Source organism: Nannobrachium achirus (genome assembly GCF_963921795.1).
Source record: "Nannobrachium achirus genome assembly, chromosome: 16".
Lineage (NCBI taxonomy): Eukaryota > Metazoa > Chordata > Actinopteri > Myctophiformes > Myctophidae > Nannobrachium > Nannobrachium achirus.
Window position 1 is genome coordinate 20,882,412 of NC_137823.1, and position 23,539 is coordinate 20,905,950.

The 23,539-nt window shown below is 43.9% G+C and overlaps 1 protein-coding gene across 3 annotated transcripts in view; it reads left to right on the forward strand.

Moving 5' to 3' along the window:
- epb41l2 (erythrocyte membrane protein band 4.1 like 2) overlaps positions 1 to 23,539 on the forward strand; it is a 152,575-nt gene that overhangs the window by 36,713 nt on the left and 92,323 nt on the right. For all 3 annotated transcript variants that reach the window (XM_080745240.1, XM_080745241.1, XM_080745242.1), the window contains exons 2-6: positions 1,251 to 1,498; positions 2,470 to 2,649; positions 4,074 to 4,373; positions 15,766 to 15,870; positions 16,416 to 16,458. In XM_080745240.1, the coding sequence (XP_080601366.1) occupies positions 1,265 to 1,498; positions 2,470 to 2,649; positions 4,074 to 4,373; positions 15,766 to 15,870; positions 16,416 to 16,458 (862 nt within the window). In that variant the 5' untranslated portion in view covers positions 1,251 to 1,264. The remainder of the gene's footprint in view (positions 1 to 1,250; positions 1,499 to 2,469; positions 2,650 to 4,073; positions 4,374 to 15,765; positions 15,871 to 16,415; positions 16,459 to 23,539) is intronic.

Here is a 23,539-nt window from a genome sequence, read left to right on the forward strand (position 1 = left end):
GTGTGTGTGTGTGTGTGTGTGTGTGTGTGTGTGTGTGTGTGTGTGTGTGTGTGTGTGTGTGTGTGTGTGTGTGTGTGTGTGTGTGTGTGTGTGTGTGTGTGTGTGTGTGTGTGTGTGTGTGTGTGTGTGTGTGTGTGTGTGTGTGTGTGTGTGTGTGTGTGTGTTCAAGAGACTTGCATTTAAAAGGCACTTTGAGCCACAAACTGGTTGCACAGCCTGTTGAGTTTCAGTCAATTTAACCCATTTAGGCCTAGAATTAGAAGGATTCAAAAGACATTTATAGAATCGGGTCAAAATTCTAATGTTCACGACTTTTCAAAAATAGCAGATCTACGAGCTCGCAGCGCGGCACTCGCGCTGTGAGCTTGTATATCTGCTATCTTTCAATAGTTAAAGCATAAAATAATGATACACAAAATGTGTACCCGTTCTAAATGGGTTAAACAAATTCACTGTGTTTTTTTTCCCAGGCCACAAGCCCAGCCTGCTAGTACTGAGGTTGTTTTCTATTCTCTCTCTCTCACCTGTCGCTTTCCTGGCATTACAGAGACATGAGCAAAGTGATAGAAAAATAATTGGGGTCAATTATTTCCCATCCCATTTGGTTAGTTAGGTGGTGGTTAGGGCACCAATCATAATACATGGACACCCTGAATGCCTGATGGCCTGATTCGATTCCCACGCCGGCCAAACCCTTTGCTGTGTGTCTCTCCACGGCTATCTCAACAGTGTAACTTGTCTCTACTCTACATTGTATCTGTCAAAAAAAAAGAAAATGTTGATAATACACACAGTAATTCATATTTTTTTGCTCTGAGAGTGTACACATCCTGACATGTGTACACTCCAAAGCAAAATTATTTCTGTGATCAATCGAGGTATGGAGACTCTAGGGGTGGCAGTGGCTCAGCTCGGGTAGAGAAACCGTCTTTAGAACACAGAGAGTTCCCAGTTCGATTCCGGGCTCCCCCAGAGTTTGTTTAGAAGAGTCCTTGAGCAAGACTCTGAACCCCTAGTTGCTCCCGGTGAGCCTTGCATGGTTTCCTCCGCCATCGGTGTATGAGTCTCTCTCTGTAAAGCGCCTTGGATAAAAGCACTATATAAATGCACCATTTACCATTTACGCTAGTTATAATTTTGATTGGTATCTTATCGGTTGACATTTCTCCGTGATTACAATGCGAGTTGTAATGACTCACATCATGTTAATAACCGTCCCCTCCCCCCCCTGTGTCCCCCTTGCCTGGCAGGTTGACGCGTCACCATGACGACAGAAGCGGGCACTGAGACGGAGGTGAAGGAGAAGGGGGAGGAGTCCGCAGCCGCCGCTCAGCCCGACCAATCAGAGGAGAAGGCCGCCGAGGAGAACCAGGAAGTGGCGACGGCGGAGAAGCCTCAGCCCGAGGCGGCAGCGGAGAAGAAAGACAAGGAGAAGGAGGGCAAGGGCATCTCTCGCTTCCTGCCCCCCTGGCTCAAGAAGCAGAAGTCTCAGAGCCAGGTGTGTGTGTGTGTGTGTGTGTGTGTGTGTGTGTGTGTGTGTGTGTGTGTGTGTGTGTGTGTGTGTGTGTGTGTGTGTGTGTGTGTGTGTGTGTGTGTGTGTGTGTGTGTGTGTGTGTGTGTGTGTGTGTGTGTGTGTGTGTGTGTGTGTGTGTGTGTGTGTGTGTGTGTGTGTGTGTGTGTGTGTGTGTGCACTTTTATCAGTCTGTAAAAAGTGCCCTCTCCAGACCATGAATACAGTTTTTACTATGGTGAAAGAAATGCAAATACCTGAAGTAGGGCTGTCACGATTATGACATTTTACACGACGATTAATTGTCACTCAAACAATTGCAATTAACGATTTAATTGTGTTTTTGTCGCTGACAATTACATTTCTGTTTGGCTTGTAGGCTTTGAAGTTGCACATGGCAGATATGACACATGACCTAAATATACAAAGAAATCAAGGACATATTTGACAACTTTACACTATAAAAAGAACATTGATAGTGGAAATAGCGACGCGTTGTGAGCTTGTAGATCTGCTATTTCCACTTTTTTTTATTTATGTTGGAACATATATAAACATTTTTCAACATGTAAATGATTATGACAATTATCACAAAAGAATTGTGATTATGTCAAATAATTGAGATTAGACGATTATGTAATAATTGTGACAGCCCTAACCTAACCTGAAGTCAGCATTCAAGAGAATTGCCTTGCAAACTCTCCTGAACTTGAATGCAGCATCTTATGTTGAAAGAATTGCCCTCTCTGTGTAGAAATCCGTGCCGTTACGCCACATCTCCAGTATTGACTTGCTGCGACGGCGAGCAGGATTATCTATCGAGCGCTGATCCATTTTCGGTTGCCGTAGCCGTCTGCCGTGGCCGTCGGAGCTTAAAGTCCCTATTTTATCACGTAAATAAAGAAATGAGAATAATGAATAACTAATTCTTGTGTTTATTCTTCACCCTCCATACCCAGGTCGAACCCAAAGACGCCTCGCCGACCGAGGAAGCGGTCGCCACGGTAACGGAGGAAGAGGAAGCTCCGGTGGTGAACGGCCACGCAGAGGAGGAAGCGGAAGAGAAGGAGGAAGTGAGGTCAGAGGAAGTGAAGGAGAAAGAGCCGGAGTCTCACTCCAACGCCAGCGCCGACACCCAGGTAACACGCCCCCATTGGTCGACTCTTCCGTCAGTCATTCCCTAACCTCGCCTTACCAGGCTTTCTGGGGGAAAGCCTGGCGTTCGTTCACCACATGCTGTTTGGTTTCCGCCTAAAGCACGTAGTCTTTGAGTACTACATCGCCTTACCAGGCTTTCTGGGGGAAAGCCTGGTGTTCGTTCACAACATGCCATTTGGTTTCCGCCTAAAGCGCGTAGTCTTTGAGTACTACAACATGGCGTGTTGTGGTTTCCGCTCCCGACAGGATACAGGATACAACCCCGAAAAGTGAAGTGATCCCAGACTAATCACTCCTTTGTTGTCTGTCGCCCCCGGGTTATGTTCCAATCGCTTCTTTGACTGATTGATTCTCAGCCTTCTGGTGACTTCACTCAATTCTCTGTTAACAGTTCTAACAAAACAAACCACAAGAGAAGGCACGCACGCACGCACGCACGCACGCCAGCCACATAGTCCAATGATCACATTCACGCTGAGGTCCACCCTGTGATATCATCATCATTATCTGCAATCAGGCCAATAAAAACAGCTGCAGCTGCAGCTGGGGAGGGAAAGATACAGAGAGAGAGAGAGGGGGGGGGGGGAGAGAGAGAAAGGGACTGACGACGATAGGGAGAAAGATATAGCGATAGAGAAAGAAAGAGTTGGCGAGAGTAGAAAGTACCTTTTTTGACAGGACACAAGCTTGCACTTTGAGGACTTAAGCGACATTTACTTGCAAAAAATGCATGCCTTACTGTTTTTATGGAGTTACACTATTATGGATGAACATACATAAAGACGTTTGCCACTGTTTTTAAAAAAGTGCTTATGTACGCTTATGTATGCACAGGTGCAGGGGTCTTCAACAGGGGGTTCGGGATCCCTAGGGGGTTCTCAGAGTTACTACAGGGGGTCCTCCAAATCTGTGTGTGATAGAAACATCTTTGAATGTATCTTTTCTAAACCGAACATTTGTAACTCAAATATTTCTTTCTCATGGTCCCTCCCTGGAGCAAAATATTTTGAGATGTGGGGGGTCAGTGGTTAAAACATATAATTCTAGGGGTCCTTGACATTAACACTTTTAATGCCACCCAAAAAAATATGTTTTTTGAGATGTTTTATAACCAAAAAATGCCTATTCTCATCAATCTTCGTCGCTGGCATAAATGCCTAATTAATGACTTTCGCCAATCTACGTCCGGGGTATTAAATGAGTTAAAAACTTTGAGCACCACAGATATAGATACATATGTTTTTCAGAAAACGATTTAGAAGATTCTTTTTTAGGTATTGGTCAGGTCTTAATGGGTTGATCAACTCCCTCCTCTCTCTCTCTCTCTCTCTCTCTCTCTCTCTTTCTTTCTCTCTCTCTCTCTCTCTCTCTCTCTCTCTCTCTCTCTCTCTGTCCCTCCTCCCAGCCCGCCAGGGAGGAGAAGGCCGAGGGGACCGCCGCCGAGCAGAGTCCCGAGGAGGCCAAGCCGCCGCCGGCGGGAGAGGGCGACGGAGGAGGAGAGCAGCAGGAGACGCAGGAGGAGGAGGAGAAGAGGGAGCAGGAGGGAGGGGAGCAGGAGGAGGAGGCCCCCCAGGGAGAGGGAGCGGAGGAGGAGCACCCGTCCTTCTTTCAGTCGCCCCTCCGCCTGGTGAGGAAGAACAAGATGAAGATGGTGGTGTGTCACGTCACCCTGCTGGATGGGACGGAGTTCCCCCTCGAGGTGGAGGTGAGGACGGCGTTCATGCCTGGATGCACGTTTATTTATTGAGGGTAGGCGCACAGGGGTTTACACTAAGGTCTCAGAGGCACTTTCCCGTCGGGCAAGTACAGGTCATTTTCTACTTGCCCAAAGGTCATGCCCACTTGCCCGAAAAGTAAATCGTCCATTATAAAATGATAGGTACGATTTTAATTAACGCTCAACTTATACATAACACATATTTCTTTACTTTCTGGGCGATAAAAAAAGTCATACTGTACCTCAATACTTCCAAATCCAAACATCTACATAGCTATGATTGAATATGTCTATGGTTTCACACTAGTTATTTTACATTATTATATATTGTATCAACAGTAAAAACACCATATTATAGGTAAACAGTGCTATTATTTTACATTCCACAGACCAGAAGACAGACCGCTCTGGCCACGTTCAGGTGTTTAGACAGATATCTGGTGTATTTACCTGCCGGGGGCAGGTGGACAAGCCTTAGTGTCAATCCCTGGCGCATGTATAAAGTGAATGGCAAAGTGAGTTTAACGTTGTTTAATGCAACCGAATAGGACTTTTCTGTTTGGATGTATCGGCTGTCAAGGCCAGAAAGTAGTTTTTTTGCCACTCAGTAGGCGCTCCCGCCTAACTTCCGGGTATGATGATGCTGTCACGCGCATACCCTCTATTGCAAAGAAAAGTCCAACGCGCCTCAGTCAGTTATTAGGGCTCGGTGCTCAACGGTAGAACAACTTGACTTATAAAAAGAAAAATACCCGGGCACTTCAAACGAGACCACCCAAAATGAAATACTGGAGCACTCGTCTGGGTTTGCACGTGTTATTAATATGCAGAGGTGAGTGACGGTCTCAACATGTCTTCCTCATAGTCAAACCCGTGATCACAGAAGCATCTATTATAAACTCCAGACAATATTATTGGCTGGGCCAAGCCAGCGTGCTGTCATCATCAGGTGATACCCCCCGGTGCGCCTTGATAAGCGCTGATGAAAGCCAGCTGCCTCATTCAAACTTCCCTTAACGTGTCACTAGCATAAATAAACATGTGACTAGCATAAATTGACGTGCGACTATACAAACGTTTGACTGGGGGCAGTTCTCCATTCCTAAACCTGCCATTCCTACCCACTGCCATTCCGACTGAGGTTAGGGTTTGGTTTAGGTGGTCACTGCCTCCGTGGGAATGGCAGTGTGTAGGAATGGCAGGTTGGTGCCTTGCATGGTTTCCTCCGCCACCGGTGTATGAATGTGTGCGTGAATGGGTGAGTTCCCCCTCGAGGTGGAGGTGAGGACGGCGTTCATACCTGGACGCACGTTTATTTATTGAGGGTAGGCCAGGGGTTGACACTAAGGTCTCAGAGGCACTTGCCCGTCGGGCAAGTACAGGTCATTTTCTACTTGCCCAAAGGTCATGCCCACTTGCCCGAAAAGTAAATCGTCCATTATAAAATGATAGGTACGATTTTAATTAACGCTCAACTTATATATAACACATATTTCTTTACTTTCTGGGCGATAAAAAAAGTCATACTGTACCTCAATACTTCCAAATCCAAACATCTACATAGCTATGATTGAATATGTCTATGGTTTCACACTAGTTATTTTACATTTTTATATAGTGTATCAACAGTAAAAACCCCATATTATAGGTAAACAGTGCTATTATTTTACATTCCAAAGACCAGAAGACAGAGCGCTCTGGCCACGTTCAGGTGGTTAGACAAATATTTGGGGTATTTACCTACCGTCCTCAGAGGGCAGGTGGGCAAGCCTTAGTGTCAATCCCTGGCGCATGTACTGTATAAAGTGAATGGCATATTGAGTGGCAAAGTGAGTTTAACGTTGTTTAATGCAACCAAATAGGACTTTTCTGTTTGGATGTATGGGCTGTCAAGGCCAGAAAGTCGTTTTTTGCCACTCAGTAGGCGTTCCTGCCTAACTTTTGGGTATGATGATGCTGTCACGCGCATACCCTCTATTGCAAAGAAAAGTCCAACGTGCCTCAGTCAGTTATTAGGGCTCGGTGCTCAACGGTAGAACAACTTGACTTATAAAAAGTAAAATACCCGGGCACTTCAAACGAGACCACCCGAAATGAAATACTTCAGCACTCGTCTGGGTTTGCACGTGTTATTAATATGCAGAGGTGAGTGACGGTCTCGACATGTCTTCCTCATAGTCAAACGTTTGTATAGTCGCACGGCAATTTATGCTAGTCACATGTTTATTTATGCTAGTGACACGTTAAGGGAAGTTTGAATGAGGCAGCTGGCTTTCATCAGCGCTTATCAAGGCGCACCGGGGGGGGGGGGGGGGGGGTGTGTGACACCTGATGATGACAGCACGCTGGCTTGGCCCAGCCAATAATATTGTCTGGAGTTTATAATAGATGCTGCTGTGATCACGGTCACGTAATATGAGAGAGAACTGCAACTTTTCAGGATTCAAAGTCAAAATTTGCTAAATTAGCAGATCTGCAACTTTAAATGCTTTTTTGTGACACTGTAGTAATGTGTAGTATGCTCAAGTAGGGCATTACGGGGGAAAAAAACACACCAAAAGTGTAAATATTGAAAGGTTGTTGCCCGACAACTGCGATATGCTAGTCGCCCATGAATGTATGCTAGTCTTGGGGAATTTATGCTAATCACACGTTTATTCACGCTAGTCACATGAGAATTTATCCTAGCCCCCTTGAATGTATGATAGTCACACGTTTATTTATGCTAGTCACTGGGTGGAGGGGAGGGGAGGGGGGGGGGGGGAGCAGGGGTAAACGAGGGGTTTGAATCGTCTGTGTTTACACTCTGAGTTACAGACCCGTAAATTTGTCCATTTAGATCCCCCGGGTGGTCCCCGGACCAGCCGTTGAGAACCAGTGAGAACCGCTACGTGTGTGTGTGTGTGTGTGTGTGTGTATGTGTGTGTGTGTGTGTGTGTGTGTGAAATTAGCATTATGGCTGCACTGGGAGAAAAGACTCCAAATCTTATAGGACTGGGTGTAAACCTCTGACTCTGTGTCGTTATGGGAGCACACACACACACACACCTACACACACACCTGACCCGGCGTTGACATTGTTTGGGTGCGGTTTGGGGTTAAAAGCATAACACGCAGCAGGGGTCTGTGTCCGGTGACTGAGAGACACACACACACACACAACGGGGCAGATTAAGGGGGTCCCACTAGATAAGCTTCCTGCATCTGCTCCCCTGTAGCAGGCACGTGGCTTAGACCACCTGCACACACGCACAAACACACACACACACACACACACACACACACACACACACACACACACACACACACACACACGCGCGCAGACAGATTACGTCTCATGTCCCACATAGCTCCGTCAGTCTGTGTTTGAAGCTTGGAGGCGTTGTCCGTAGTTTGCATTAAGCAAGCGGTAAAAAATGCTTGACGCAGATCAGCTGTGATTTATACCACATTTGTTGTAAACAGGCGAAGCGGCCAGTCAGTCAGTCAGTCCTGCTCGTTGCTACACTTCTAGTTCATGTCAATGCTTATGGAACATGATGTCCGATGTGGAATTAACCCATTCAGAACAGGTACACATTATTGTGTATCATTATTTTATGCTTTAACTATTGAAAAATAGCAGAATAGCAGAATTTTGACCCGATTCTATAACCGTCTTTTGAATGTCAGTAATCTGGCCAGCCATAGTCAAAGAAAAGGTCCTTTTCACTTAACTGGAGCTCAGTTAGTCTGTTCTTGAGAGACTACTATGTCGGTGGTGCTCAAACCTTTTCATGTGAAGGACCCCCAACATGATATTTATTTGGCCACGGACCCCCATCTCAAAATATTGAGTTCCAGGGACCACCCAGAAGGAAAATTTGAAATACATTTAGTCAAAGATTTGCGCAACTTTTCACGACTTTTTTCAAAAATAGCAGATCTACAAGCTCGCTGCGCGGCACTCTGTGCCACGCTGTGAGCTTGTATATCTGCTTTTTTTCACTGGTTAAAGCATTCAATAATTCTAGGCCTAAATGGGTTTAAAAAAAGAAGACTTGTTTTACAAAGTGGCATCGGAGGCCTCCCAGAGGTCCTCTGAAGCTTAATTTAGACCCGGGTTTCGCTACGGAGCACAAATGAGCCTTAACCATTTAACCCATTAAGACCTTAGGCAGATATACGGTATATTCAAAGATTTGCACAACATTCTTTAAGATTTTGTGTAGCAGATCTACAAGCTCATGGGGGCGGCACAAAGTGACGCGCTATAATGACAAAGATGCTTTTTGACACAGATCATGCTTTCCCGGTGTTAATTTGTTAATATTTGAGAATTTGGCCAATGTTTAATTTGACATTTTAGAGGTATTAAAAAGTCCTTAAATTGTCACTTTAGAAATGTGCAGGTACCCTTTATACAGTTAAACTTTTTGTTGGTTTGTTTACCGTTGAGAGAGGAAACAATGTTGCACCTTAAGCTAATCACCTGGGGACCCCCCAAAATAATTTGGGGACCCCCTGGGGGTCCCGACCCACAGTTTGAAAAGCCCTGCTCTAGGGGATCATGGGTAAACCAAGAACCCAGCATCAGTCTAAAAATAAGTTGGGTTTGTCTACTTAGATGTTTCTGGTTGGTCTCTGTGGGATTTGATCTGTCAACCCCAAATATTGGTTCTCTAATCTTTTGGCTGCTGTTGCTCTGAAGCGCGTGTGTGTGTGTGTGTGTTGCGTATTTGTGTCGGTGTGATGTGCGTTTTGTGTGTGTCTGTGGACCTGCGATCAGTTTGAACAGACGCTGCTTTGTCTATCTGCAGATTGCGCTGATTCTGCAGCTAACCGCTATTGTCCTGACGGACGCACACGCACACACACACACACACACACACACACACACACACACACACATACACACACACACACACACACACACACACACACGCGCACGCGAATACTGTGGCATAGTTAGGATGAGATGTCATGATAGAGAGAGAGAGAGAGAGAGGGGGGGGGGAGCGAGAGAGAGAAACAAACAATGCATTCCAGAGATTAAATGCTGGGTTGAGAACAGGGACGTGCAGAGAATGTTTCTAAAACAGCCTTTTGGTGAAAATATAGAAAACGGCAGACCTCCAAGCTGTGTGTCTGTGTGTGTACGTACACACACGTACACGCACTCACACACCCCGGGGACAAAGGTCCTTTTGGTGAAAATATAGAAAACGGCAGACCTCCAAGCTCAAAGCGTTGTGAGCTTGGAGGTCGGCTATTTTTGTTACTTGGTTCCACACTAAAATAAGCATAATCAAGTGAGGGCTTTCAACATATGCATGCTGCATTCAAGTTCAGGAGAGTTTGGACAAGGCAATTCTCTTGATTGCTGCCTTCGGGTATGCCATGGAAAGGGGGCATTTGCATAGTAAAAACTGCATTCATGGGCTGGAGAGGGCACTTTTTTACAGACAGATAAAAGGGCAGGTGCTCAAGCCCCCTTTGATGTCTATGTGTGCACGTGCCTGGTTGAGAAGAGCGAGCCTCCAGCAGCAACACCCGCACATCCTTTCCTACAACTCCGAATCCTTCCATTTATGCCAAAAAAATTAGATTTCATAATTAATACTTTACAAGATTTTTGTGTGAGAATCCAATAACCTCTATACCACAAATGAAGTGTGTCATCAATGTGGGTTACCACTCCACAGTCCAATTTAACCACGTAGACACCTAGATATCATACTTCCTTAAAGGAGTAGTTCACCCCCAAAATGAATTTTTTTCTATTGATTACACATGCCATGGAGACTTTCTTTTGTATTTGTCACATTCCTAAGACAAAAAATTGATTTTCGTCATTTTTTTGGGGTCCCCATCCGGAATCAATGGGGGTAAATGTATTGTGATGAAATTATTGTCTTAGGAATGCGACTAAAACAAACAAATATTATTGAACTCGAGAAGTCTCTGTGGCGTGTGTAATCAATAGAGAAAAAGGTAATTTTGGGGGTGAACTACTCCTTTAACTGGGGGTCTCCCATCGGCCTGGTCTAGGCGTTCTAGCGTCTACGCATATACATCTTAGCCGAAAACAGCCCATCTACATGCTCACAATGCATTCTGAGCTTGTACAGTAGATTGTCTGTTTTCGGCAAAATGCTTGTCCCCCCCCACCATATTACGGTCACTACTAGGGTTTATAGTGGTTAAGGATCACCATTAGTTTCGGTTTCAGTTGGAGGCTTTCCAATGTCACATGAGCCCAACGCTTGTTCAAAGGATTTGGTTAGTATTGACTGCAGTCTCACACACATGCACGCACACACACACACACACACACACACACCTACACACACACACACACACACACACACACACACACACACACACACACACACACACACACACACACACACCCCGGGGGCAAGGATTATTTGCAGACGGTATATAGTTTGTTTTGGAGCCTTAGAGGTGAGGTTTGACACACAAAACATCACAGGCAGTAACAGAGCATACAATGAAGTCTGGTTTAAGTTCTTTACTGTGTGTCATTACATTTTTATGAATATCCTATTAAAGTTCATAATGTAACTATTTGTTTTTAGCCTGCATTTATTTAAAATGAATAAATCATACATGTTATTAATCTGTATACAGATACAGATAATCTGTATAAAACAGGAGGCACATTTGCTGTTATTGAGAAATGTGTCCTCTTTGACAGCTAGGGTAACTCTGGGTCTCATTCACTTACTATACTGTACACTATACTATAATGGCAAAAAAGACTCCCAAAAAAGTGGGATGTGAGGTAACTAGATGTTTTTAATTATTCTGAATCCATTGCAAGCATTTGTTTTGCACAAAAAACATTCCTTGGGCTAAAAAACGGCCCCTCAAAACGATGGTTTAGTGATGAGTCATCACTTTTCACAGTTTTGTGAGCAGCTTTATTGGGAGTCTTTTTTGCCTTTATAGTGTATAGTAAGTGAATGAGACCCAAAGTTACCCTAGCTGTCAAAGATTCTCCTAGAGATTTTGATTCTCAAACTTTATTAGATATGTTACTAGACACCTTTACAAACACATTGGTGAAGAAATCATTTGGTAAGGAATTTATTTCCAGCTTTGACAGGTATTCTGATAATATTCCCTGACTATAGGATGGGACTCTGTAGCAACAGCTCTTCACAGGGTTTGTTACAGCCACTATTAAGATGCTGTTTATTAGACTCATCCCAAGCGCTGCAGAGCATTGCACATCGATTAGTCTCGACAGTTCCTCTCAGGTGGGCAACACCCCCACGGAGGTAAACGACTGACTGGCACTGTGCCACCCGGGGAACACGGCATCAGCAGCCTGGTACCAGTATTTGTATGCTACTCTGAGCCTTTCATGCTCAAGGCAGTGGTTCTCAACCTGTGGGTCGGGACCCCCAGGGGGGACCCCAAATTATTTTGGGGGGGTCCCCAGATGATTAACTTAACGTGCGACATTGTTTTCTCACTCTACAGTGAACAAACCAACATAAAGTTAAGTGTATAGAGAGTATCTGCACATTTTTAAAGTGACAATTTAAGGACTTTTTTAATACTTCTAAAATGACGAATTCAATGCCAAATTGTCTAATATTAGAGGCAGAAATTGTGAAAATAGCCGATCTACATGCTCACAACGCCTCACGTTGCGAGGCGTTGTGAGCATGTAGATCTGCTATTTTCACAATAGAACCTTGTTATACAAAATGTTATGCCTCAACTCTTTAGTGCTCGTCAGGGTGGGGGGTCCCCAGTTCAAATATGATTATTGTGGGGGTCCTGGCATGAAAAGATTGAGAACCACTGCTCTAAGAGAGAGGTTCTCAAACATGTTTGGCTCGGGGCACCACTGTGAATAACTAAATGACATTGTTACTTTACCTTAACATTTATGTCAAATATGTAAATCTTTCCCCCTAAGATACGGTTCATGTCACGAGGAACACTTGAGAGAATATCTGTTTTCCATTAGGCCACAATAGGAGTCCCTTTTCTAGGCGGAACATTCACCAACAATAGCTGTCACGTTGTGACGCGTTGTGAGCTTGTAGATCCGCTATTTTTGGTGAAGAGACCTGGTGCACTGTGGGCTGAACAAGATTGCACCAAGTGCGGTGCAACTCGGGTCCGTGAGCCATTCTGCTGCACCGCTGCAGTGGAGTGACAATTCCCATAGCCTGAGGGAACGTGACCTTGTTTCAGACTGAAACTTCCAAACAAAATGGGCAAAATAGCCATTTCAGCAGGTCTTTGACATTTACATTAGCACTGAAATATTGACTGGGTTGTTGTTATCATATCATATATCAGCAGCTGCGTACATGGACGGCAGTTACTGTGAATCTATTGTCATCATATTGAAATATTTACAGTAAATAATGTGTGTTGGCAATGACATGACAGACATCACTGTGTTTGTCATTTCCACTCTGCTTGACAGCGTGAAACAAATTACATACATAACATAAGAGTGACACTAATCTTTGCAGGCCACCCCAAACACCGTAAAATCCGGTTCCATTTTGTAAACAGATTTAAACTGACACTTAAAGGATCCCATGTTGCAACATGATGTAATTGTACGTCTCATTGCCCATTTGAAATAAATTGTAAAGGACAATGGGCGTTTATTTGTAACATAAGTTGTTTGTAATTCAGTTATACATAGCGACACATGTCATGATGTCATAACAAACCTTTATGATTGAGCAAACATGTGGCCTTCGTTTTGGAAGGAAAGCCTATAGATAGTTTATCAAAGTGAAAACTGGATTCCATAGAATTCACAGTTTTCGGTTATTGGTTATTTCAGTTATTGGTTATTTAAGATTAGAGTATGTATTTGAAGTGGTCAAATTAGAAATAGAATATGTGTTCAGAACCATCTTCCATAATGGTCTTGGATATTTGGTAGAAGCATGTTGCTTCTACCAAAAGTGTGAACACACAGGAATGGAATGCATATAGGAGCATATAGAATTGACACACTGTACACCAGACACACAGTCAGACACACAATTGGGGCAAATTAACCCGAGAGGCATAATTGTGCAACTGTTGCTTTGAGGAGTTGTATTTAGATGGATGGATGGATGGATGGATGGATAGATAGATAGATACCTTTATTATCCCAAGGGGGGAAATCCGTTGCCCAGAGGCAGCACAGCAGTTTAAGTTACAAAGAAGTAAGAAAAAGAAAAAAGCATTGTCGTGTACAGTCAAAAAAAGCAAGGCACAATAAAAAGAAAAATATATACATAAAGTGTCCGAAAACATTCAACGCTCATAAGTGTTGCGTCACATTGGTCACAACACAAATAGCAATACTTAAAGCACAACTTAACAGTGCAGTGCCAAACAAAAGTGTTCATAGCAGTCAATGCTAGTCAGTGCAACAAAGTATCTCATTGATTGATTGATTGATTTAAGACTTTATTAGAAGTTTGCATAGAAAAAGGTACAGTTTCATGACTGTACAGTTCACTGGTACAAGGTCTACTAAAAGGAGATCCTAGAAAAGACTAAGCTTATTTCCACAGGAAACCACCCACCGCCATGTCAACACAGCAATAGTACTCATTACTACCAACACATCGCAATAGTGCAGGGCCAAACAACAAGTGGGTAGTCTTGCTCAGAGGCACAATGGTCAAGACTCAAGCGCACGCACACACGGGCGCACACACATATGGAAACAGTTGAAAAGGTCAGATTCTCACATTCTTTAGCTGTTCCCAATACATCCACTCTGGTGTGTGTGTGTGTGTGTATCTGACTGACTGACTGACTGACTATAGGAACATACCACAGATGTTTTCAGCTGTCCCAGGGACCAAGAGAAAAATGCATTCTTTCATCCCTTCTTTCTTTCATCTCTCAAACTTTCCTTCCACTTTCGCCACACTCCCCCTCTGTTTGTCAGTGTAAATGTCATTTGGGGCGCGTGTGTGCGCGCGTGCTCGTGCGTCTGTCTGTTTGTTTCGGTCCGACAGAGTGACAGTGCTGCTGACTAACCGAAAAGAAAAATGCATTCTTTAATTTTGTCTTCTCTTTTTATACCACGCCCTCCCCCTCTGTCTGGTCCACTGTCTGTCTAAAAGGGCACGGCCATTTGTCATACGCGCGCACGCCTATGTGTGTGCGCGCGTGTGTGTGTGTGTGTGTTAAATGTCATTGTCATATTTGGGCACGGAGGATTTTATGGTTATTGCTCCCATGGGGGTTTAAAGTATGGAATGCGTCGCCCAAAAGAAAGACGGACGAGGGGAGAGGGGAAGAGAAAGACGGAGTAGAACAGAGATGTATTGATGTGGTGAATGGATGGTGTGAGACTTCTTATACATCAGGCCGTATGGCTCTTATACATCACGCTGTGAGTTTTAATTTCCCGAGGGTCTTCCATTGGTATTTTCTCTCTGTCCAAATAGAACACTGGTCAGTTGCCAGTGGACGCACAGACATAAATATCTGTGGTTTTTGGGAATGGATGGGAATCTTTTGGGGGAAAGCTCATTAAAATCTTTGGTGGGGAGCGTGCTCAGACAAAACCTCACGGGTCCATTTGGTTAGATTTGTACTCTCTCAGAATCGCCGTACATTAAAGGTCAATGCATGCTCGACATTGGGGAAAAAAAGAAGCCATTTAGGACCAGGGGGGCAGTTGTCCGGATTTAGAATGAAGCAAACACAGAGCTAAAAGTTCCTGATTGGCCACTAGTTGCACTGTACTGGTACCAAAAGCAACATGTTCTCCATAGGATTCCATTAATTTCCCCCAAACTTTTACATTTGATTTTCTTACCTTAATAAACATTGTCATAAATACATTATGGTTCCTGTCACTAGTTTAAAGCTTCGTTTCAATCACCATGATGTGTCCAATTTATGTTATATTTGATGTTAAAGCAGGGTATGTTGTAGGAGGGGCATGTGATCATAGGTTTGTGATGATTCTTCCTTGTGTGCTTTATTTTCGGCAAGCTCAAGACAATGTCCCATGTATCCGTGCGGTTGCACGTGACCGTTGGCAGCCAATAGCATTCCTAGTTTGATTCCGGGCTCCCCCAGAGTTACTGTCGAAGTGTCCTTGAGCAAGACACTGAACCCCTAATTGCTCTTGATGTGCAGGTTGGTGCCTTGCATGGTTTCCTCCGCCATCGGTGTATGAATGTGAGTGTGGTTGAATGTAATGCACAATCTGCATGTGTGTGTGTGCGCGCGCACACCATTTACCATTTAATTATATCACCTCCCTTTCCGACAACTTTAGAAGGAGTATCTATTGCACACATTAGACTCTATTCCATGGGCAATGTTGTAACCTGATATAATAATAACAACCCTCTTCCCTGTGTGCTCTATACAGAAACGTGCTAAAGGCCAGTTCCTGTTCTTCAAGGTGTGTGAACACCTCAACCTCATGGAGAAAGACTACTTTGGCCTCTCGTACAAGGACAGCCACGATCAGCGCGTAAGTGGTTCTATGCACTGACAGCAGCACACTGCGCTTCCACCACCTTCCACACCACATGCTTTTCATTTAACCCATAGGCCTAGAATTATTTAATGCTTTAACTATTGAAAAATAGATCTACAAGCTCGCAGCGCTCTGTGAGCTTGTATATCTGCTATTTTTCAATAGTTAAAGCAGTGGTTTTCAACCCTTTTCATATCAAGGTTCATTATTTATTCAGCATTTGAAAAGATTTTAGCCTCTCAGACCCCATGCGGGGAACCCGTGACCTAATGCATACCAAACTGGGGGTCCGTGAAATTCGACCACTCTAAAGAGCCGCACAGAGGCCTAACAGATTGCCGAACAGTGGTGCTGTGTGCAGTATATCAACCTCAGGGCCGCTGAAGACCCAGTGAAACACACTTTCTCTGTGTGTGTATTCACCTCTCTTGCACCATATTTGGAGATCACTCATCTCTCATTTAGCTGTCATGTTTGTGTGAAATCTATTTAACACACACTCTCTCCCTCTCCCTATGTCTCTCTCTCTCTCATATCAGTGTTGGTTGGATCCTACTAAGGAAATCAAGAGACAAATACGCAGTAAGTAAATCTAGCTTCTCTGCCCCTTCTCTGTCTCGCTCTGCAACATCCATCCATCCATCCTCTCTCTCCATCTCTGTCTATTCCAGTGGTTCTCAACCTTTTCTGGCCGCGACACCCACATTATTTTACTGGGAATCCCACCAACCTGACCAGCACTAAGAGTTGAGGAATTCTGTATAACACGGTTCTATTGTGAGGTGTTGTGAGCATGTAGAGCTGCTATTTTCACAATTTCTGCCTCTAATATTTGTCAATTTGGCCAACGTCTAATTTGTCATTTTAGAGTAATTAAAAAGTCCTTAAATTGTCACTTTAGAAATGTGTAGATACCCTCTATACACTTACACTTTGTTTACTGTTGAGTGAGAAAACAACATTGCACATTAAGTTAATCATCTGGTGCCGGAGATAAGAGCAGGGCCAAAAGTGTGACATGATGTGACGGACAGACGGACTGATGGACAGCCGGTGGAGCTTTTCATAGTAACTTGTGACCTGATGGTGTCGCAATGACAGATGTAAGGCTCTAAAAATGTACAATGTAATTTAGGGCTGCCATGGATGAAAAGGTTTTATTGAAACTTGGTTGATGGAACCTGCTGTAAACCTGTTTTCTCAGATGTGTACACCCTGTTTGTTCCACTATAGTGACCAAACTAAATACTGACATGTCTTTGAACATTGTGACATTTGTTTGTTTTGACTTAAAACCCCCAAATATCGTACTGTTTCATGTGCTTGGATTGGGACACATTTTTTTGGGGGAAAAGTCAGTATTGAGGAATGGCAGGATTGTGACACGCAGGACGCTAAGGCTTTTTCTCTTTTCCATTCTCTTCCCAGAGTTGAGGTTTAAACACACACGTTTGTACTTAAAAAAAGAAAGAAAGGAAAAAACAAAAAACGTCTAAAGTTGTAATTTTTGGACGAAAGTCTCAGCTAAAACGTATCATTTGCCCCCCGTAAAGTGTTAAAACCGCTTTAGAATTGGCATGTGTGAGAAATGGGGTGTGTGTGTGTGTGTGTGTGTGTGTGTGTGTGTGTGTGTGTGTGTGTGTGTGTGTGTGTGTGTGTGTGTGTGTGTGTGTGTGTGTGTGTGTGTGTGTGTGTGTGTGTGTGTGTGTGTGTGTGTGTGTGTGTGTGTGTGTGTGTGTGTGTGTGTGTGCACAGTATGTACACGTGTACACACACACTGTAGCCCTGTCTCTTTTTGGGGTGTGCATTTGTGTATATGTATCCACACATTTGTGTGCGGGTGATGTCTGCATGTGCATGTGTGTTTAACGTGCGTATGTGCATACATACCATAATGACAGGGCTGACACCAGTCTGTCGTACAGCACCGGGCCAAAGTAACTGATTACATTTTGAGGTATTGTACTTTACTTGAGTATTTCCAATTTCCAATATTTTTACTTCTACTCCACTACATCTTGGATCCAAATATTGTACTTTTACTCCACTACAATTTATTTGAAACCTTAAGTTACTAGTTGCTTTGTGGATTTGGATTATTATTACAAAATATACATACATACCACGTAGCGACCCTGTATACATTTTGGCCATTTGAAAATAGCCGATCTTGTGGATCTGCCGTTTTCAAAAGATTTTTATAGATTTGAAATAAGACATTCTGCATAAGACATTCTGCATAATGAGTACTTTCTACTTTTGGCACTTTTAAGTACGTTTTGATACCAATACTTTCGTACTTTTTACTCAAGTAAATTTTAAATTCCGGAATTTCACAGATTATTTCTACATTGCAGCATTGATACTTTTACTTAAGTAACAAAATGTGAGTAGTTTTTCCACCACTGCCCTGTGGCCAATCAGAGGGAATCTTCACAGATAGGACAGCCTGGGTGGGAGTAGCTAAGCTTGTTAGTGTCCTGCAGAGACCTCTTATCTCCATATATATATACATAGTGTTTTTCTTTCCCTAAATTAGCGCTCTACTTGATCATACCACAGCGTCACAAAAAAAAAAAAAAAAACATCAAAAGTTGCAGATCCGTAAACTGGAAAAGAGATCTGCTACTTTTGCTATTTGTTTTAATTTTAAGCCTGAAAAAGTAACAGTTTTGGACATGTGAGGTTTCCATCCCACATAGATGACATGGAAGTACAGTGTATTGTACTGTAGGTTTTAAATAAAGACTGCCGCCAGCAATGCATGAAACACTGGATGAAAGACTAGACTAACAAAACAAACAAAATGAGTTTATTTTATCTACTTTTTTATCCCAGCTATTCTCCCACCTTTTCATTTTAATCTATATAATGTAGTTACTCTTTAAATTGTTGTTTACCATCCATGTAATTTTGTGGCATAATGTGCTTTTGGGGTAGTTTACTTAAAAAAAAAAAAACACTTCAGGGAGAGTAGTTCACCCCCAAAATGAACATTTTCCTCTATTCATTACTCACGCTATGGAGACTTCGGTTAAATAATACTTTGTTGTATCTGTCACATTCCTAAGACAAAAGTTTCATTATAGTAAATGTACACCCATTGATTCCGAATGGGGACCCAAATGCATTTGGGTCCCCATCCGCAGTTCAAGCTCCATGAACTTTAGTCTTATTAGCCTAACCACGTTAGACTAATTGAAAACACACATCCCTGCTTGTGGTGACTGATATTATCCTAATGCATGAGGGGACTAGCGTTTATCAACATTTGTATCATTCGGGCGGGCAGAGCTTCTAGTTCATAATAACTTCCATACAAGTCACGTACCTATGGCATGGTTAAAAACATATCCTTATCTACAAGATCCTAATCTACAGAGTTGTAATTGTTATTAACTGCACAAAATGAAAAATCGTATTTCTTTGGCAGGCAGACGGTTGCTGGTTATAAAGATCATTTCATTTCTAAACTAGGGATGAAAACAGTTCAGACAAATGACCTGTCAAGTGATTAAAAGAAAGCCGGTGAAAATGTAAGCAAACCATGTCAAATTAAAAATGTTCTCTCTGACAGCCTGATAATAAATAGACATGATCTAGAAAGAAAACACAGAAAGTGAACGCATGCCGTACTTGCCGAGAGGCAATTTAGAAATGTTCTCCCTTAACTCTCTTAATTTGCTTAGACTTCAGGCAGACAGCTGACGCCTGGAGCAGTCGTTCCCATGTCCTGTGAGCGTCCTTGGTACTGTGTGTACAGTGTTTGCCGTCCTTTTTAGAGTCCATACATCAGCTGACCACACCATGCACCTTTCCATATCATAAGGGAAGAACAGTCAGTGTACGCAATGTTAAAAGTACTGCTTATCTGTCCTGAAAGCCACTGGGACATGATATGTTTGGCATCTAGGTTATGTAAATCTGTAGGTGTATGTGTGGATGAATGGACACACAACCTGTGCCTTGGACTTCTTGTGATCATGCCTGAAATGTGCTGATGTACATATAACCATCAGACATGCATTTTGTTGTCCAAAAGTGCTGGAAAATTAACTAAATCGAAACTGAACTTCATATAAAAAGTTCACCATAATCCAGATACGAGTTGCAGCCTCTTCGTTTGCTGTGAATCCTCTGAATCCATGTTCCAATTATGTTCAACTCAAGCACTTACAACTTTTTTTTGCATATTTTTTATAGAAAAGGTTAATGGGTTTTGGGTTATTTTTACACTCTCATTCCACTCCAAAGCTATAAGCTACTAACTAAAACACATACTCCCATTATGACACATCGTCATTATTATTTTAGAATTACAATACATTTACAGTGTATAGTCAAAGTGATAGAGAGTGATGCGTGCCTACCTGGTCTGTGGGTCTGTGATCATGTGAGTGACAAATGCAGTCTTTTAGTACATATGGTTCATAGACCTTTTTTTTCTCTTTTTTTTAAGGTATGTTTTTGGGCTTTTGCCTTTATTGATAGGATAGTAGTCTGACAGGAAACGGGCAGAGAGACAGGGATTGACAGTGGCACGCAGCGACATCTGGTCAGGCTCGGGAAGCGAACCAGCGACTCGCTGCAGGCTACACAAAGCCCAGTAGGCCAACTTGTTTCCATGCCCGATTTACATTTTGTGGGGAAACTGTTCCATTTTCATTTAGTTGCAAGTGGAGGCATTGCAGGGTGTTGTTTAGATGTGACATGAGCTTCTTCCTCAAGTATGAAGTCTGTAAATTCTCTGGCAAGAATCCCCCGGAATGACAGTTTCGGAGGAAAAGGCGGCATCTATGATCACACTGTCTTTTGCAGATGAATTATGGCAGCTCCGTGACCTAGCCAACCACACAGGCTTGCAAGCTTGGTGGCATCCTCCCTTTCTTGGCAGGCATCCACGTGCACAGTGATGAATGCCTGACGAGCATGTTCATCTGTTGCCTCACACTATGATCAGTGCATCAGGTCCTAATGATCTACTGGAACATACTTTTCTCATAATTTCTCAATTAGCTGTGCCAACAAATCAATATTATTTTGTGATATGAGACTAGATATCGCCTGGTAGGCCTAAATGGTGAATTTATATAGCACTTGTTTTATCCAAAGCGCTTTACAGAGATTGTGCATTACATTCTCCCATTCACACACACACACACACACACACACACACACACACACACACACACACACACACACACACACACACACACACACACACACACACACACACACACACATTCATACACTGATGGCAGAGGAAACCATGCAAGGCACCAACCTGCTCATCGGGAGCAACTAGGGGTTCAGAGTCTTGCTCAAGGACACTTCGACACTAACTCTGGGGGAGCCCAGGATCGAATTGGGAACCTTGTGGTTCCCATCGGGCTGCTCTACCAGCCACACTACCCCTGAGCCACTGCCGCCTGGGTTTCAGATATCCGTATTTAGTACCTTGAAAAAACATGGAAAATGAATTGCTTATCTGCAATATAAATATCAAGGTATTTGGTCTAACGTATTGCCATCATTGATATTGGCCATATCGCCCAGCCCAAACGAGGGGCTGTTCATGCCATCGACTCATAATTATATCATTGTGGCTTATTATACAGACGATCCATTACAAACCTTATAAGTGTTTGTTGTAAAGACCCGTAAATCTGTGCAGAATCTAAGGTCTGCTGCAGCCTACTTGAACTTGCCAGAATGTGTGTCTCACTATGGTGGTACATTACTGTGGTGTACTGTGTGAGTGTGTGTAGTTTTTAATCAGCAACAGCAATGGTCTAATGTGCAAACTGCTCAGTCAGTCACCAGAACATAGCACTGTCGTAGGCCTAGAAGACTCAGTCAGGAGGACGCACAACACAAGTGCACAACTCACAAGCTCACTGGGCAAATGCATGACGCAAACTCAATTATTTAATTTATTTTCCATCTTTGTGCCATGTGTGTGTGGGGTAGAAATGGTTTGAAACGGGTCTAAAAGAAATCTGTAAATCTTGACTTGCATTAGTTGTGCAGTCTAATGTATTTTATTTTAAATAAGTCCTTTAGTATCGGTGTGTACTATATGGACAAACCGACAGCAGCTGACCACACTGGTCGCTTTTCACATATGTTCCCTTGTGTTATCAGTGCCCTTGGGTTGGCCAACAACAGGTCACAGGTCACAGGCCCTGACATGTATGCTATATAAGCACAGGTCTGGCGCCTTTGTAAGGTGCTTTATAGCTGTAGAGACGCTGCCTTTGACAATGCGGGCTACCGGGATCGTCACTGTGCTTGTACTGCTGCTCTGTCTGTCCCAGGCAGCAGTGGTCCAGGATGCAGCAAGCCGGCATGGCACCAGGTCCCTGCAGGACCTGTGGGACAGGGTGGAGGTCCTCACAGGCAGAGTTCACATCCTACAGAACACCGTGGAGGACCAGGGCGAGCAGATGAGGAGGATGGAGCAGAAAATCGACGAGCAGAACGTGGAGCTGATGGGCATGGAGGGCAGGCTGTCCGAGAGCGAGAAGAAGGTCACGACCGTCCGAGAGGAGTTGGCGGTCGCCGAGAAGAAGTTGGGAGAGCTGGGTGAAGACAGCGTGGCTCAATCGTCTGAAATGTCCGTGCTTGAGATTCGACTGGCTGCTAATCTGAATGAAACGTCAAACCAAGCAGGCAAGTTGGTGGCCCTGAGAAACAGAGTAACGGACAATGAGGGTCAGAACCTGGCTCAAACGATGAAACTGTCTGTCCTCGAGGCCAACCTGAAGAATGTTGAAAACCAGACTTCCGTCCAAACGTCTGAACTTTCTGTCTTGGATGCAAGGGTGTCAGATATTGAGACCGAGACTTCAGGTCAAGACGTCAGCCTATCAGCCCTGGAAACCAGGTTGAATGCCACAGAAAGCCACGTAGAGGAGCTGAAAAACCAAACAGGGGTTGTGTCAGAGATCACGTCTAGAGTCACGGCTACTGAGAATGTGAACGCTGCCCAGTCAGCTGACCTTGCAGCCCTTGGAGTCAGACTCACATCCGTCCAAGAGGAGGTGGTGGTCGCTGAGGATAAGTTGCAAGAGATGGATGAAGCCAACGTAGCTCAGTCATCTGAAATATCTGTGCTTGAGATTAAACTGGCTGCTAATCTGAATGAAACGTCAAACCAAGCAGACAAGTTGGTGGCGCTGGGAGCCAGAGTAACCGACAACGAGGGTGAAAACATGGCGCAAACAATGAAGCTGTCCGTCCTCGAGGCCAACCTGAAGAACGTTGAGAACCAGACTTCCGTCCAAACATCTGAACTTTCCGTTTTGGACACAAGAGTGTCTGATATTGAGACCAAAACTTCAGGCCAAGACATCAGCCTGTCAGCCCTGGAAACCAGGTTGAATGCCACCGAAAGCCATGTAGAGGAGCTGAAGCTGAACCAAACCATTGATGTGGGCATTCTCACGTCTAGAGTCATCGCGACTGAGAATGTGAACACTGCCCAGTCAGCTGACCTTGTAGCCCTTGGAGTCGGCCTCACAGCCACTGAGAATGCCACTTCAAATCAAGCGACAGAACTGCTCGCCCTCGGAAACAGACTGGCCGCCACAGAGGTTGCGACAGAGAGCCTGGAGATTCAGCATTCAGCTCAGTCTGACAAGATCGCTGCCCTCGAAGCCGG